A 16,696-nucleotide genomic window follows, 5' to 3' on the forward strand; every position below is an offset into this window, starting at 1 on the left:
AGAGAAGCAAATGGCATCAGCTTTAGGTGTGGCACATCAAGCGATCCTTGCTCTATAGGGTACTGACAGGAGCCCTCAATACCCAACTTGGTTACACAAACTCTGGTTCATCCTGGGCATGGAGAAGTTGTCATTAGCAGTGGAACCAAGACCATACAACTATGCTATAGAGTAGGCTCCCTTTATACATCTTCAATCTACTGAATTCATTGAACTGACATGATTAATGTACCTGAAATTACTTTGGCTGCTGACCTAGGCACTCGTCACCAGCCGACTGGATTACGGAAACACCCTCTACACCGGAACCACAGCCAAACTACAGAAAAGACTCCAACGCATCCAGAACGCCTCCGCACAACTCATCCTGGACATCCCCCGACACAGCCACATCTCCGGACACCTGAGAGACCTGCACTGGCTCCCCGTCAGCAAGAGAATCACGTTCCGACTCCTCACCCACGCACACAAGGCCCTCCACGACCTGGGCCCCAGGTACCTCAACAACCGCCTGACCTTCCACACTCCCACCCGCCAGCTACGATCGACCAACCACGCCCTCGCCGCCGTTCCACGCATTCGAAGAGCCACCGCGGGAGAAAGATCCTTCTCCTACCTGGCAGCCAAGACTTGGAACTCCCTCCCCATCCACCTACGTCTGACCCAAGACCACCTCTCCTTCAGGAAGCAGCTCAAGACCTGGCTGTTCGAGCAGTAGCGGACCTCCCCCCCCCCCCCCCAAGCGCCTTGAGACCCTCCGGGTGAGTAGCGCGCTATACAAATACCATGATTGAATGATTGATTGACCCCCATCGATTACAACCTCCACCTAAACTCTCGGAGACGCCGACCCTAACACCCGTTGACTTTTGACAGGATCGAATCCCATCACTGACCACTTAACTACACTTTATGAAACAATAGGGGTGGGGGGGTTTTGTTCTTTGGGTTTATCATGTTTTCGTATGGCTATTTGCTTCAATAGCGCTGCCAGCCCCAGGGTTGTAGGCAAGACGCTGTGTATATATTTCTATCTGGCGTTCGCACACTGCCAGCCCCTTGGGGTTGTAGGCACTCTGCTGGGTTACAACTTTACTGCAGCATCAATAAAAAAGAATTGATCTATACTGTGCAGGAAGCCGGATCCCTCGTCCTTTCCCGATGGATTTTTGGCCCCCAGAATCCTCGGAAAAACCCCAGCCGGTGACTACTGTTCGCAACCTGGGTGTTATGATGAACAACAAACTCAGTATGGAAGCCCAGGTTGCGAAAACAGTGTCCACCTGTTCAGCCCTTACTCGATCCCTACGTAAGATCCTGCCACTACTTCCTCTACAGGCCCGGGCGTTAATAGTCAGGTGTACTATTCTTAGTCGCCTGGACTATTGTAATGCGCTGCTACTCGAGTCCCCAGCCTTTATGTTAGACAGACTTCTAAGAGTACAATCTGCCGCTGCTAAACTGGCCCTTGGCTGGCCAAGAAGATCCTCGGCCACAGCTGCGATGGCCGAACTCCACTGGCTCCCGTTGAAACAGCGATGGCCTTTAAGTCCCTCTGTCTCGTTTTCAAGGCCCTGCATGGACTTGGGCCCAGCTCTCTGCAAGCCATGTTTGACTGGTACTCTCCAACCAGAGCACTTCGCTCCACAACAGCATCCCTTGTAAAAGTGCCGAGATTTAAAAAAGTTTGGACCGGAGGCTGATCTTTCAGAGTTGCGGCTGCTAAACTCTGGAATAGTATGCCCCTCGATATCCGTCAAACGAAAGAACTTCTTCCCTTTAGGAAACGTGTCAAAACTTGGCTGTTTCCTAAATGTTAAATTGCTGGCCATTGAACTGCTGCCCCTCCCCATGCTCCCCCCTCTGGGGTTATCTCAGCGCCAGGATGCCTGTAAGGTGACAGTCGCGCTATATAAATGTCTTAAATAAATAAAATAAAATAAAGAATGGGAAAAGATGATGGTGTGGAACCCAAGTTTCTAGTTCATGTAATAACTTCAACATCAAGTAGTCCTATCAGTCAGTAGTTTGATGGATCTGTGCGTGATGCTGTTTAATATAGCGGGAGCAGCAATGCCCCCCTCCCATGTATCCAGTAAACTTTGGTTGATGTTAGCCTGCTTCTCAGATGCATCTTCATAACCCACCCAGGTATTTTCATGGCACTCCCAGTTGAGAATCCCAGAGCTGGGCCTAATGGGGCTTCTATATGAGACGCTCTGAAACACTATTTAAATGCAAGTGCAATGCAGTACAGTCCTGCGCAATTCATTAAACGATTTGCTCGGATAGGCCTTTTGCAAAACAATGAAGAAGGTCCAGTTTGGTGCGTTTCCCAATATGGAGGAAGCGCTTTTTTCCGAAGGAAAGTTGGGAGACCTCTTCTGCTGTGATGTACACGTTCTAATTGCTCAAACTGACCCTTTAAACTGAGAGTCAGCAAGTGGCCTTGCAGCATTTCTAGCCCCATGGCAGGGTCGTGTCTACCTGTAACCGCCCATGTGAGCACGCACAGCCTCTCATCTCGTGGACGTGTGTGTTTGCAGCACTGGACCCGGCGGCCCCAGCCACGTTGTGTCAGCAACCCCCTCCTCGTGAAGCCTCCTCCCCTCCCCGCCCCAGCGGCTGGGGGAGGCTGTCCTCCTGAACCCCGGACCACACCCCCCAAGACTACTTCTCCCACAATACGAGGCAGGTGAGGCAGGACAAAACCTTCCCTGCAGTGCCTGCGCAGAAATGTGGAAAAACCTTGCATTTCATAGTAAGGTGCCACCCCATATTTTATCTACTCGATCAATACATAAGCCTGTGTTTCCTGTAGTTGATGCTGTGTTTTTCTACTTTCTGTTTTCCTTTTTTTAATGAACGACGGTCATATCTCCAATTCTCTAGTTAAACCTACTGCAGGCAGCTGAGTTAAAGTAACCTGTTTTTCCTTTCATGTGCAGGTGATTAGGAACGCTCTTACAAAAGAAAAACGGGTGTCAACGAAAACGTCTGCAGTAGACTTGGTGACAGAAACGGACCACTTTGTCGAGGAGTTAATTATCTCTGCTCTCAGGGAGAAGTTCCCCTCTCACAGGTAAGTGCTTCTCATTGTGAAATTTGCCTTGGCGTACATGCTAAAAGAGCATTATTTTAACTGTATTTGGCAGGGCAAGGGAACTATAGACTTGGGAGCAAGTAATATTTAAAGGCACACACACATATACTTAATTATTATGAGTAGTAGAATCCTTGTTGCCTAAAGACTTTGCCAGCACAGAACGCCTGCCAGGAGAATACTTTCGTGACGTTCCTGCCACCCGCCCTGCACCTCGCCGCACCCGCTTCGCGGGTGCCGCATCGCCTCGCTGTATCAGGGGCAGCACATCAGAAGGGAGAAGAGGTAAGGCGGACCCGGGCAATTGGTAACCAGCGGGGCTGCGAGCGTAGCAGGGACTCCAACAACCAGGAGTCCCTGCGTGACCGATAGCCAGCTTCCGGTCCGCTCTCCCTGCTGGCCCGCCCACCGCCCATTACGCCCCCTACATCCTAGCATCTATCTCCCGCAGCGCGGGACGCAGCACGGGGCGAAGACCGGGCAAAGAGCGGGCCGTTTGAGGCCGTTCGAGGACTGAGAGGACTGGACTGGGCCACCCCTCTTGTTGCCTCTATATTTTGTATAATCTATTTTTTCTTACGGGTCAATATGTGCACACGAAGTAGTCGTAGTAAAACTGCTAAGGGAGGGCATAAGCCCAATGGGACCCTTGACGATTTCATTATTAAGACTAATACGGCTATTGACTTGGAAATTAGTAAGATGCAACATAGAGTATCCATAGAGTTAGAAGCGGCACGAAGATTATCTCAGGACTTAGCCCTTTCTAAAAAAAAAAATCATCTTTAGGAAACATCGCCTCCGCTAAAACGCCGGAGCGCCTGTCTGGTCCCCGGCCATTAATAATCAGTGCGGATATCCATTGTCCCCCGCCAATTCCACCTTTAGTGCAGCCTATTATTCCAGTAATGGCATCTCCTAAGCCCACCCAGACTTTGTTGTTGAACACATCTAGAGAGGTCGTAGGCATCCCTAAAAAATTTGAGACGTCTAAACCATCTGTAAGCATCAATAAAAGAGATGCTATTCACAAAAGGAAACGCCTTGCGCGACTAGCTTATGCCCGCAAAAAGGCCAAAATTGCAAGGGCACAATTCTTTAACAAGCGTCGACACCCAGAGTTAAATAGGGTGGCCAATGAGGTTCCCCGAACAAACATCTCTTTGAAGGGCGAGGACACTGGGAACAGTATAGACAGCGAAGAATTAGATTCATCCATGGAGAACACCATCCCAGAATTAGTTGAGGGGGCCTTAGAGGGTTCGGTAGGTGAGCCTGGCGAGCAACAGGGGGGTGATGAAAGTTTCCTTAAAATTGTATGGGAGACATTGAAAAAGCTTTTATCCCCCTTGGAACTCAGACTCTCTAGAATAGAAAATAACCTATTAGAAATGGACAAGACTATTGTTACCTTAGCTAGTCTTAGTCTAAAACAAATGAAATCTAACATTTCACAGGTCGTTGAGAGTACCCCACAGGCCCCAGTAGTAGTGACTCCAGCTCAGCCCCCCCCCAACCCTAAACCCATACCTAAACCTCGGACAAAGGTCCGTAACCCTACAGTCTCCACCCCACAATCCAATGCCTCAACCCATCGCCCTGCACAGGGTATACATCCTGCAAAACTTGGGTCTCGGGTCATGGCCCAACAACCTAATAACCATCAATCCTCTAGGACTCAGTCGGTGGGTAAACCAAAGCTGCGCCCCTCACCTCGAGTCAACCTACCCCCAGAAGCGTCCCGATATACTATAGTTTTAACTGGTGTGGCTCCCCTAAGGGACGGCACTAAGGAGACCCAAGAGGAATTGCGGAATAAAGTAATATACTGGTTAAACAAACATCGCCCACTCCCACCATCATCCCCTACAGAAATCCTTTATGTATTGTATTGTATTGTATTGTAATTGCATTTATATAGCGCTTACTACCCCTGACGAGGCGTCGAAGCGCTTTTTCGGCGGGTAGCACGCTACTCCGGGACCCACAGAGGATTAGTGTTGAATTAGTATAGTGAAACATGCAAGTACATTTTAAGTGGTGGATAAGTTAATCAGTTATTTGGATTTGGAATGATAGCAGAAGGATAGAGTAGGACAAAGGTTCGTATTTATCTATCGCTCGCTTGTTGACGCATGCTATTCAGGGAGCCTATAGAGGATTAGTGGTGAATTAATATGGTGAAATATGAGGTAATTTCAGTGGTGGATATTAGTCTGTTACTTGGACTGAGAAGGATAGCGGATGGATAAAAGGGGAAGAAAGATTTGCATTCATATAGCACTTGTTACCCCTGATGGGCGTTGAAGCGCTTTTCTGGCGAGTAGCACGCCACTCCGGAACCCATAAAGGATTAGTCTTGAAAATTAGTATAGTATAAATATGAAGTAATTTGAGTAGTAGATATGTTATTCAGTTATTTAGGCAGTATATTAGTATAGTTGAATATGGAATTTGAGAAGTGAAACATGTTAGTCTGTTAATTTTTATTGAAAAAAGGATAGTGGAGGGATAAAAGAGTAAAAGATTTTTTTTATATATTAGTAGTAGGAAGAGGCTTTTGGATGAGTAAAAAGGAGTTTTGGAGGGAAGGAGTCAGAGGGGAGAGTTTAAAAATGTTTGTTTTAGGGGATCGGTGTAGTAAAAAGGTGTCAGATGATGCATGGAGGGGTAGAGCAGGAGAGAGTCTAGAAAAGGTTATTTTGGCGATCATAGTAGTGGTATGGGGTTTGGGATAAATGAGAGAGTGGATGTAGAGGATATATTGATAGATCTATAGGATGCGAGATAGGGTAGTGCATTAGAAGGAGTAGTAGAAAGAAGTTTGAGAGGAGTCTGAAGGTTGGGCTAGAAGATATATTGAGTGAAGTATAGGCTGAGAAATAGGCTAGTGCATTGGAAATGCTAAATTAGAAGAAAGAGATAAGTATATAGATTTATTTATTTATTTATTTGCAAGCTTATACCGCGCTGGGAATCGACTCCCTAGGGAGTATCTCCGCGCCATTGGCAACGTCAGAAAGCAAATAGCCCTGTCATGTGTAACTATAGTACTACAAGTATTAATAGTTGAATAAAAAAGTTTTTAGTTTTTTCCTGAAAGGAAGATGATCCCTGCAAGCTCTGATTTCCAGTGGGAGTTCGTTCCAGAGTTTCGGGCCGGCCACTGACAGGGCTCTACCACCTTGTCGTGATTTCCAGAATCTGGGGACACATAGTAGTTCATGGTCTCCAGATCTCAGAGTTCTTACGGGAGTATATGGGGAAAATTTCCCTGTTAAGATCTCCGGGCCATTACCAGACAGGCACTTATGGATAGTGCAACAGGTTTTAAACAGCACTCTCTGTTTTATAGTAAGCCAGTGGAGTTTTTTTAGAAGGGGTTTTGAGGGGGTTCTGGCCGGGACGTTTAGAACAAGGCGGGCAGCCGTGTTCTGCACGACTTGAAGTCTAGCGATGACCCCTTCATTGGCAGCTAGCAGCAGACCATTGCAATAGTCCAGTCTACTCAACACGAGTGACTGAACCAGAGTTCTTCTGGTGGAATCAGGTAGCATGGGAAACACCCTACGGAGAAGACCAATAACGTGAAAACAGGAGCCTACTACAGAAGTAGCGTGATGTTTTAAAGTAAGCTCCTGATCCAGTTTGGATCCATAAGTACATTAAAAATATATAGATACATAAAAAAGTAAGTATATTTAGATTAAATATATTGATAGAGGCACAGGATGAGAGATAGGGTAGTGCATTGGATATGCTTTTTTCGGGAGAAAAGTAACAGACACACAGATCCAAGTACATGGATGGTACATAGATGTACAATGGAAGTATGTACATGTAGACCAAAAATGATTTTTATTTATTGATGATTATTATTTTTTTTTCTTCTCTTAACAACATAATTGTTTTACATGTTTTATAAAGTAATACACAAAGATAGATACATATCTATAGTGAAAACAAATGCTTATATACAGAGGGATATGCTGTAAATTTCTATTTCCGTATGGTACCTATGTGGGGAAGAGCCAGATCTTGAGTAGTTTTCTGAAGATAAGGTGGTTGTCGGTGGATCTTATGTTGGGGGGTAAAGAGTTCCATAGTTTGGCTGCTTGAACAGAGAAGGATGTGCCACCCATTGTTTTTTTCTTGTATGGTGGGATTTTGAGGCGAGATGCTCCTTTAGAGCGTAGGTTCCTTTGTTGAATGTGTTTGGTGATTTTATTCCTGATGAAGAGTGGTCCTACTCCATGTATTGCTTTGTGGGTAATACAAAGCAGCTTGAACGTGGATCTTCTGGCAACCGGTAACCAATGCAGGGCTTTCAAGGCAGGGGAGATGTGGTCTCGTGGTTTGATATGCAGGAGTAGTCTGGCAGCCGAGTTCTGAATCCGTTGTAGTCTTTTCATGGTCGTTAAAGGTGATCCGTGGTAGAGGCTATTGGCGTAATCGAGTTTGGATAGAACAAGGGAGATGGTAGCTTGGACCTTGTGTGGAAATCCCAAATGAGGGAAAATTCGTCGCAGCGTTTTTATAGTAGCAAAGCTTGATCTTGCTAGTTTATTTACTTGGACATTCATCGACAGCTTGGAGTCCATGGTCATTCCGAGGTTTCTTACTTCCTTCGATACTTTAGGCAGTGATCCCAGTTCATCAGGCCATGCGGCAAGCGGGTTGTAATTTTTCCAATCGCCACACGTGAGTATTTCAGTTTTTGAAGCATTCAATTTGAGATGGCTCCAAGTCATCCACTGATCCACGGCTCTGAGACAGCTGAAAATTGGTGATTTTCCAATGTCTTTGGGGCATTCCAGTTGAAGGAGTATTTGCGTGTCATGTGCATAGTTGTAGCACGTGAGGTGAAATTTATTGATCAGTACTGGTAAATACTTCATGTAGATGTTGAAAAGCATGGGCGAGATGATAGAACCTTGAGGGACCCCTGCTTTTGTGGAGTACGGTTTGGACGAGAAAGGTGGGGTGTGGATGACATTAGTTCTGTTTCGAAGGTAGGACGCGATCCAGTCTAGAGCAGTTCCCTCTATGCCGGCTTCATAAAGTCTTTGTTTCAGAGTGTCATGGTCAACCGTGTCAAAGGCTGCTGAGAGGTCCAAGAGGAGTAGCGCAGCAACCCCGTTGCGGTCAACTGTATTCTTTAGGTCATCCCAGATGGCAAGGAGGGAAGATTCAGTGCCTCTTCCCGGACGGAATCCTGTTTGGAAATCTGAAAGTATGTCATTCTCTTCAATGAATTGGGACATCTGGGCGAACGCTGCTCTTTCTATCAGTTTGCCCAGGAAAGGTCCATTTGTAATGGGTCTGTAGTTTTCGGGGTTCAGCGGGTCCAAGTTTGTTTTCTTCAGTAAAGGGCGTATGTATGACTTTTTGAGTTCTTCTGGAAATATTCCAGTAGTTAAGGAATCGTTGATGATTCTTCTTACTGGAATGGCAGCAGACGTTGATAAAAGAATTGTCTTGAAAGTTTGTGGCGGACAGGGGTCAGAAGGGCTGCCGGCAGGCCTGCTTGCTTTGACCAGGTCCATAAATTCATCGTGTGAGATGTGTTGGAAGGAACGGAGAGGCTTGATTAGAGCATTCTTGGATAGTTGTTTTGAACAAGGGTTAGTGCTGGTGCTTTGTTTCTGTTGTAAGTACGAGTCCAACGTGTCTGCTTTGTCCTTGTAATGATTTGGCAGTTTGTCTGTGAAATCTTGAGTAACAGGATGAGTTCCTTCTAGGCAATTTGGTTTTCGAAATTCATTGAGTATTTTATAGAATTCTTTATTTGCACATTTAGCGTTTTGAATTCTGTCTGAATAGTACCTTTTTTTAGCTTTTTTGATAGCAGACTTATATAATCTGTTAATTTTTTGTAGGTGAAGTTTGTCTTGTTTGGCGTTTGTTTTGAGCCAGGTACGTTGCAGCTTTCTAATTTGTTGTTTTATGTTTTTTATTTCTATGTTTCTCCAAGGCGCTTTTTTCCTTTTGTTCTGTTGTGTGGTTTTGAGTGGTATCAGGATGTCAAAAGCTTCCTGTAGCCACTCGTATAGATTCTGAACAGAATTTATGGTTTCCAGATTTATACTGGATGTTAGTTGTGTTTCCAAGTGTTCCAAATTGAGTTTGTTCCACGGCCGATAGGTGGATGGATGTAAGGTAGTTTTAGGTGAGTTGCTTAGTGTTGTTTTATGTTGGAAAGCAAGCAAGTGGTGGTCTGACCATGTGACTGGAGTTATAGTTTGAAAGGTAACTAGTTCAGTATTAGCAAAAATGACATCTAGGATATGTCCAGCGATGTGTGTCGGATTGGGGACAATCTGATGCAGGTTCAATGCGTCTAGGCCAGTGATTATTGTTTTCGGATGGGTCATATTGGTTTTATCAAACCAAATGTTAAGGTCACCCAGAATGCACAGGTTGGAGTGTATTGTTATCAGATTTGAAACTGTGTCTAGAAGTGCGTCTGGGAATGTTGCCTTGCTAGGTGGAGGTCTGTAAAGGAGCAGGAAGTTACAGGTGGAAGACGGTGTAGGATTGCATCTTGTTAGAAGAGCCTCACAATTCTTTATGGAGATGTTGTCAATTTTAGTGATATTTATTGTTTGCCTGAATACAACAGCTAGACCACCTCCTTTTTTGGCTATACGATTTTGGGTGATTATTTGATAGCCTAGAGGAATGGCTTCATGCAGGACTGGAGCCATATCCTCTCCCAACCATGATTCGGTTATGAATAGTATGTCTGGTTTTGCATCGGTGAGAAGGTCGTAGATGTGATGCTTGTTTTTAGAGAGGGATCGAGCATTTATTAGTAGACAGTGTAGATAGTGGCCTTTTGTGATAGTGGGACTTTGTTTTGTAGGAGAGTGATCAGTATTGTGTGGGTGTGTAGCAGGTGTGTTTTTAGTGCTGGTATTAGCTGTAATAGGATAGCAATCGTGTAGCTGTTCTGTATCGTGTTCCTCATCCAGAATGCTAAGAAGGCATTTTGATGGGTCTGCATGTGTATGTGTTGGAGATGGTGTTTGAGAATGAGTTGGAGTGCTCTGTTGCTTTTGTGGTGTAACATTGTTGTGCGGTAGACTTGGGGAAGCAAAGTTGTGAGGTGTGGCATGTTGCGTATATTTTTTGCGTATGTTGAAGGTGGAAGGTGTATGAGTCAGGGGAGGTGGTGCAGCATGTGGGTCATGTCGTAATGTTTTAAATTGTCCAATGGATGAGAGGCGGTTAGAAGAGAGGTGCTGTATTGCTGTATCTGTGTTAGGTGTGGTGGAAGAGTGAAAGCTTGGCATTGGAGTTTGTTCCTTTGTGTGGTTTGAAAGGTGGGTATATGTATGTATTTTGTGATGGTAAGTATTATGAGGTGTTGCGCTCTGAAGATCTTGTTGTGCTGGTGTGTGTGATATGTTTCGCTTTTGAGGTGTGGTGAAAAGGGGTGCTGATGTATATGTTTCATGCACCTGATTTGGTTGTGTAGTATTGTTTGTGAGAGGAGGGTGTGACGTAGAGGGGGTGGTGATGTTTTTATGTGTAAAGTGTATGTTGTGTGTAGGAGTGAATGAAGTAGAGGCGAGAGTGTTTATCTTAGCCTGGTTTGTTTCAAGAGTTACAAAGTGAGGTGGTGTGCAGTGTGTGTGTTGTGTGTTAGTGTTATTATGGTAGAAGGGAGAGGAGGGTGTTTGTTGGACAACTGATGGAAGAATCATTATATATTTGTTAGTGATAAAAGGTGGACTGTTAGGTGTAATTACAGCAGGGAGAGTGTGTAAGGAGAGTAGACTGGGTGGGTACGGGCACAAAAGATTTAGAAGGGGACTGTATCTTGATATCATTTAAAGACCCCTGGGTGGTTGACCGAATGCGACGGAAAGCTAGATTTGCCCGTCAGGGTGACGTCCAAACATTATACCTTGCCTACTTCTATCCTCATACACATACCAACTATCCCATAGGCCCAAACCTGTGGAGAGTGAGAGATGGGAGGTTTCAAGGGCCTAGAACACCCCTCCCACAACTGTACCCCCCACTTTTTAATCACTTTGGAGCACTGTCTGATTTGGAATTGGTAGATTGACTTTGTGTACCCAGTCCGACGATTAATCTAACCGATGATAGCAGGGAAGAATTACAAACTCCACTTAAACACTCTATGACACCTACACTGGGTAATCAGTTTATGCCCTACAAAAAGGCAAATATGATGATCCCGGCAGAAGGGGAAAGCGTGCTAAAAACCAACACTGAAGAAAAAGGGGTTAGAAATATGCCCATAAGCACCACCCTATTTAATTCCCCCTCCCCTCCCCATCTAGGTAATAACCCTGCAGAACTCGCAATAGCGACATTTAATATTGTGTCCTCGAATGTAGCTGGAGCAAAGGCTCGTTTGGATTCTGAGGACTGGCTGGAGTTTATCGATAAATATGACGTAGTGTTATTACAAGAAACTTGGGCTACTGCACCTATACACAAAGCCGGCTTCATAAACTTTTTCAAACCTGCAATAAAGGGCGTGCTTCGGGGGGTTTGACAACGTGGGTCAAACAGGCATGGGGATACACAACCACAGAACTCTATGAGGACAATTCCGATATCTTGGCTATTAGGTTGAGTAAGGAAGGTGGTCAGGACATGCTTATTATTAATATTCACTCTCGTGGCCTCCCTGGTGGTCGATGTCCCTTGACGGTGGGTGCCTTGGACAATCTTTTGGCAGGGTGGAACAAAGGAACACTGATCGTCTTAGCTGGCGACTTAAATTGCACCATTGAGACGCTTTATTTAGCGGGGGATAGCTGGGGGTCCGCAGAGGATGCAACTTGGAACATACCGGAACTATTGAATAGTAAACCTGTCAAAGCAACGGAGGCTGCCCTGAATTGGACTGCTTTTTGTCTCACCTGGGGATTAAGGGCCGCAAATGGACGCACCCCATCCGACCTTGGTGCCAATTTTACCTTCGACAATGGCCTGAGAAAAAGTCGTATAGACTACATCTTCTTAAATATGGAATTCCGGAGTCTGATGGTCGATATGGAAATTGTCTCTCGCCCTGAAAGTGATCATAACCCTCTGTCTTTGAAATTAAAGTTGTACGATGTGGTAAGATTGGAAGGTCCAGCTCCTAAGGGGCAAGGGGCTGTAATCTTATCAAACGATCGGAGGAGATTGAAATGGTCTAAAATATCAAGCGATGAAATCATACAGACTAATATAGAGAATGTGGTGAAGCTCGCCTCAAACAAAATGATGACAGAGGACTTTGGGAGGGGTACCATTGAACCAAACAAAATTATGGACTTGCATGAACAATGTTTTTCTGAGCTTAAGCTACTCCTCTCTAAACCATGTAAGAAGGGCGTTGGGCGACCGCTAGCCATTCGAGAAAAATGGTATAACAAAGATTGTAGGGAGGCTCACAGTATTCTAGTCGAGAAAGTTAAATCTAGAAATATGTGTGCTGTAAAGGAGGCCAGGAAACGGTACAAAAGAGTGCAGTGGGAAGCAAAGAGGGTGTGGGAGGATGATTATTGGGCTGATCTCTTGGATGCCACCAAGTCAAACAACCAGTCTAAATTCTGGGACATTTTAAAATGGGGGAAGGATGGTGACTCCCGTACTCCAATTAATCATGTGTCCCCAGAAGCCTGGACATCTTATTATTCATCCCAATTTAGCTCAGAAGGCACTGACCCTCCCCCTATTTTGAATCAGTTGCATGTAATGCCCACTTGTGACACGATCCTGACCTTCACCAATACTGAGACAGAGTTAGCCCTTGGTTTAACTCAGCGGGGGAAAGCTCCTGGGTTGGACCAAATACCAGCCGATTTGTTTAAAACCAATACTGCTCTCTGGGTGCCATATTTAACAAACATAGCTAATGCTATAGCAAAGGGTGCATGCATCCCCAAAACATGGAAGGGGGCTGAGATTCTTCCTATATATAAAAAAGGAGACAGGTCTAATCCGGGAAACTATCGCCCGATCAGTTTAATCGACTGCCGCCAAAAAGTCATTGCCCGTATGATCTTGGCCAGAGTGCAAGGGTGGATGGACTCTGAAAACATACTGTCTCCCATGCAGGCAGGCTTCAGATCTGGTACGAGTACCATTGATCAGGTGCTACGATTTTGTATGAGTTTTTGGAAGGTTGTTACGTTAGGCGGTGGTACCATCTTTGCCGCGTTTATAGACCTGAAGTCAGCCTTCGATCTGGTACCTAGGGGTAAATTGTGGCAGGTATTGAGGGACTTGGGTATGCCTGGAGAATTACTAGAGATGATTATCAGATTACACGAAGAGAACTACGCTAGGGTAAGGTGGGGAGAACAAGGACAACACACAGATTCCTTCCCTGTAACCCGAGGAGTCCGACAGGGGTGCGTTCTCGCGCCCACTCTCTTCCTACTCTTTATAGACCAAGTAGCAAAATTCTTCTTGGCTACCCATACTGATGCCCCATCCTTGGCAGGGACCAAATTCCCTATGCTAATCTTCGCCGACGACACCTTACTCCTATCCAAGACCCGGGGAGGCCTACAGCGGGCCGTGAACCGTTTTGAGGAGTTTTGTGTGAAAAATGATCTCCAGATAAATGTGGGCAAAACCAAGTTCATGGTTTTAACCAGGATTTTTTTTTTAAACAACAATGAGGGAGTTACACCTGGGGGATACACCCAACCTCAGTAGAGGCGAGTCTGTGTGTTAGCCACAATCCGAATGAAAGGACGTCCTTTGTCCTTAAGAAGACCCCTCACTCACCAACCTAGTTGGTGACATGCTTCATCATCGGGGTCCCACCCGGACAGCCGAATGCCATCCAGGTGTGCTGCGACACCTGATTACAGTGGAGCTGGTTTTAATTCTTTTATGTGTGTAATAAGGGAAGAGCTAAGTGATATTAAAATTATCCGGAACTGCCCACTAACGTGATTTATTCTGGGGTGTAACGGATATAGTTTAAAAAAAGGGGCCACCTGTTGCTCAATTAGGAGAGCTGTCGGTGAAAGAAATATGAGGCGTGTGGGATAAAAAAGGTCTACATGTTTCTACCTATGTGTCAAATTAACAGGTATTCGTCAGGACCGTGGGGTACCTTCGGGACGGTATGCGCACGCTAAGGCGCACCCTATCCTCGTAGGTAGCAGTAGGAGAAACAAAATGAATCTAAAAAAAAAAGGTTTTCTTCTTTAGTCTGTTTAAAAACCTGTTGAGAGAAATGAGGGAAAAGGGTTGTGGATAACGAACATATACATATATAAAACACATATATAACACACAATCGGTGAGTGGTGATGTTCATCAACATTCATCATAAACTTGATGTGAGGGACTTGTGAGATAAGTCCCAATAGTGCCACATACCACATGGTAACACACCCAATGTATCTATGATACTGAAATCACTTGGTGTCAGTGCTAATTTTGGAGAAGCACCAGACACGTAAAGGCGATGTGCTGGGTGTTTTGTGTCTCAGTGGCTGAGAAACAGCGGAGTCGTCGTGCAAGTGAAGGCGACTGCGCAGGGTTAAAATAACTAAGAACGTGAAAATAAAAACGAATTCTGGACCTGCCACAACGACCACACGTGAGGCGATGGTGAAACCAGGAATAACATCGTACGTAGTAACGTTCAATTGAGCGGGGTCAACTTGGAACAAGTTGAAACCATGACTTATCTGGGGGTTACCTTGGGTCGCCGTCTGTCGTGGAAAGATCAAATAGCGACCCAGCAGTTAAAATTCGCCCAATTGACCGGATGTCTTTTGCGTGAGCAGAAGAGATCTATTACAAAACGGGTCATCCCTGCCTTGAGAATTTATGACACTAAAATAAACGCCGCCATACTTTATGGGGCTGAGTTATGGGGATTTATGGATCTTTCTAGTCTTTATAGAATCCAGTGCAAATTCCTTCGGAACCTGGTAGGGTTACCACAATCCTCCCCATCGATACCCCTTTGCCATGATATGGGTTGCCCACCAATCATGGACATGGCTAGATTTAGAGTGGTGGCTACTTGGAGGCGCTTGTGGACCTCCGAGGATCTCACACTCTTTGCTAAGGAGTTAGTAGAAGTGAGGTCCATGGGGGGTTCTGAACGAATCCCATGGCTTCGTTCGGTGAAAAAGAGCCTGCATGACATGGGTTTAATACATCTGTGGGTCTCCCCAGGTACCAATATTTTTCCATCTAAAAAAGAATTTAAAGAACTATTTTGGGCTTCAACCCATCTCTCCTTGGCAACTGTCTCCAGTTCTGGGAGTCTAACGGGAAGATTTCTAAGCTTTAAGCTAGATCCCTCCCGTGAGATTTACTGGGACACCATCACCAGACCTTTGGATAAGAAACTCTATCATCAGTTTCGAGTGGGTGCCTTACCTTTGAATTCATTTACTTCATCCTGGGGTAAAACTTCTTCTAGCTCCTGTAGCTGGTGCCCAGATCATAAAGAAACAGAGGGTCATCTATTGTTTGCTTGTCCACAGTATTCAGAACCTCGTTCAACATGGCTAAAACCCCTGTTCAAACGCCTTTCTTGTAGAAAGTCTTCCGAGGCAATCTGGGTCTTGAAAACTAATACCTCGGAAACTTTTGTGATATGCTTGGCCAAATTTCTAGGCTGGGCATGGGCAATTAGGGCTAGAAGGAATTTATTTTTATTCTAACTGTATCATGTAAGATCTTATCTTTTTAAATGTGCTAATTTTGCCTTTTTAGCTCCAGGTTTATATATGTCTTGTAAAACCAACAAAGTTTAATAATTAGTTTTAACTGTGACTTCAGTGTAAAATTAATAACATGTTTATTGGTTTTCTATATAACTTATTGTATAGTGGTTGTTTTGTTTTGTAATGTTTTTATTTTGTCTTTTATGATTTTATTATCGAAATAAAGACACTAAAACCTGAAAACCTGAGTAGTAGAACTGTCATTGTAACTTAAACGGTTTCAAATCTTGAAGCCATGTTTCAGTTTGAATGTATTCTCGCACCGCACTGCCTGTCTGGAACTCATGCAACTAATTTGGCTTAATCTTAAAAGCTGATTTCCATGAATCAATATTTGAACCCTCTGTACATCTTGTCTCTTTAAGAACCAGTTTCAGCTGGTTCTTATATTATCCTGCCCATATTTTCAATTGTGTATTAAGCATCAGATACAAACCAAAACTATGATAGCCCTAAAAAAAGTAGCCTTTTGTCCTCCATCCCGCCATCTCTCTTCTCTTTCCTTAGCGTCAGTCTACCCATGACCCATCACAGCGGGAGTCGGATGTCAGTTGGTATTTATTTGTTCCTAGTAACTCCCTTTTGTTGCATACTACAGTTTGACCCATGCCCATCTTGTTACTGGTTCCCTTTTTTAGTGTCTCTGAAAGTTTCTGACTCACATGGGATACCGCAGATCTTCCTTTGTGTCATGTCATTCATCCACCTGCCTTTTGAGGGACTTGTCCTAAGAATCATGCCAGGTGGTGGAACCTCTCAAAGTAGTGGCTCGTGCTACTGTCCTCCCCAAACCCCTATCTATTAATCTCGGTTTCTATTCACATCGCACATTCCTACCAAGCTCCCCGGTACTCAC

At 44.8% G+C, this 16,696-nt stretch overlaps 1 protein-coding gene across 1 annotated transcript in view; it reads left to right on the plus strand.

Annotated features, from left to right (window-relative positions):
• The window catches only part of IMPA2 (inositol monophosphatase 2), a 183,730-nt gene that overhangs the window by 28,936 nt on the left and 138,098 nt on the right, over positions 1-16,696 (plus strand). Inside the window, exon 2 of the mRNA XM_078650515.1 lies at positions 2,949-3,082. Within this exon, the coding sequence (XP_078506641.1) occupies positions 2,949-3,082 (134 nt within the window). The remainder of the gene's footprint in view (positions 1-2,948; positions 3,083-16,696) is intronic.

The sequence above is a fragment of the Lissotriton helveticus genome, chromosome 7 (genome assembly GCF_964261635.1).
Source record: "Lissotriton helveticus chromosome 7, aLisHel1.1, whole genome shotgun sequence".
In the NCBI taxonomy this organism is placed as follows: domain Eukaryota; kingdom Metazoa; phylum Chordata; class Amphibia; order Caudata; family Salamandridae; genus Lissotriton; species Lissotriton helveticus.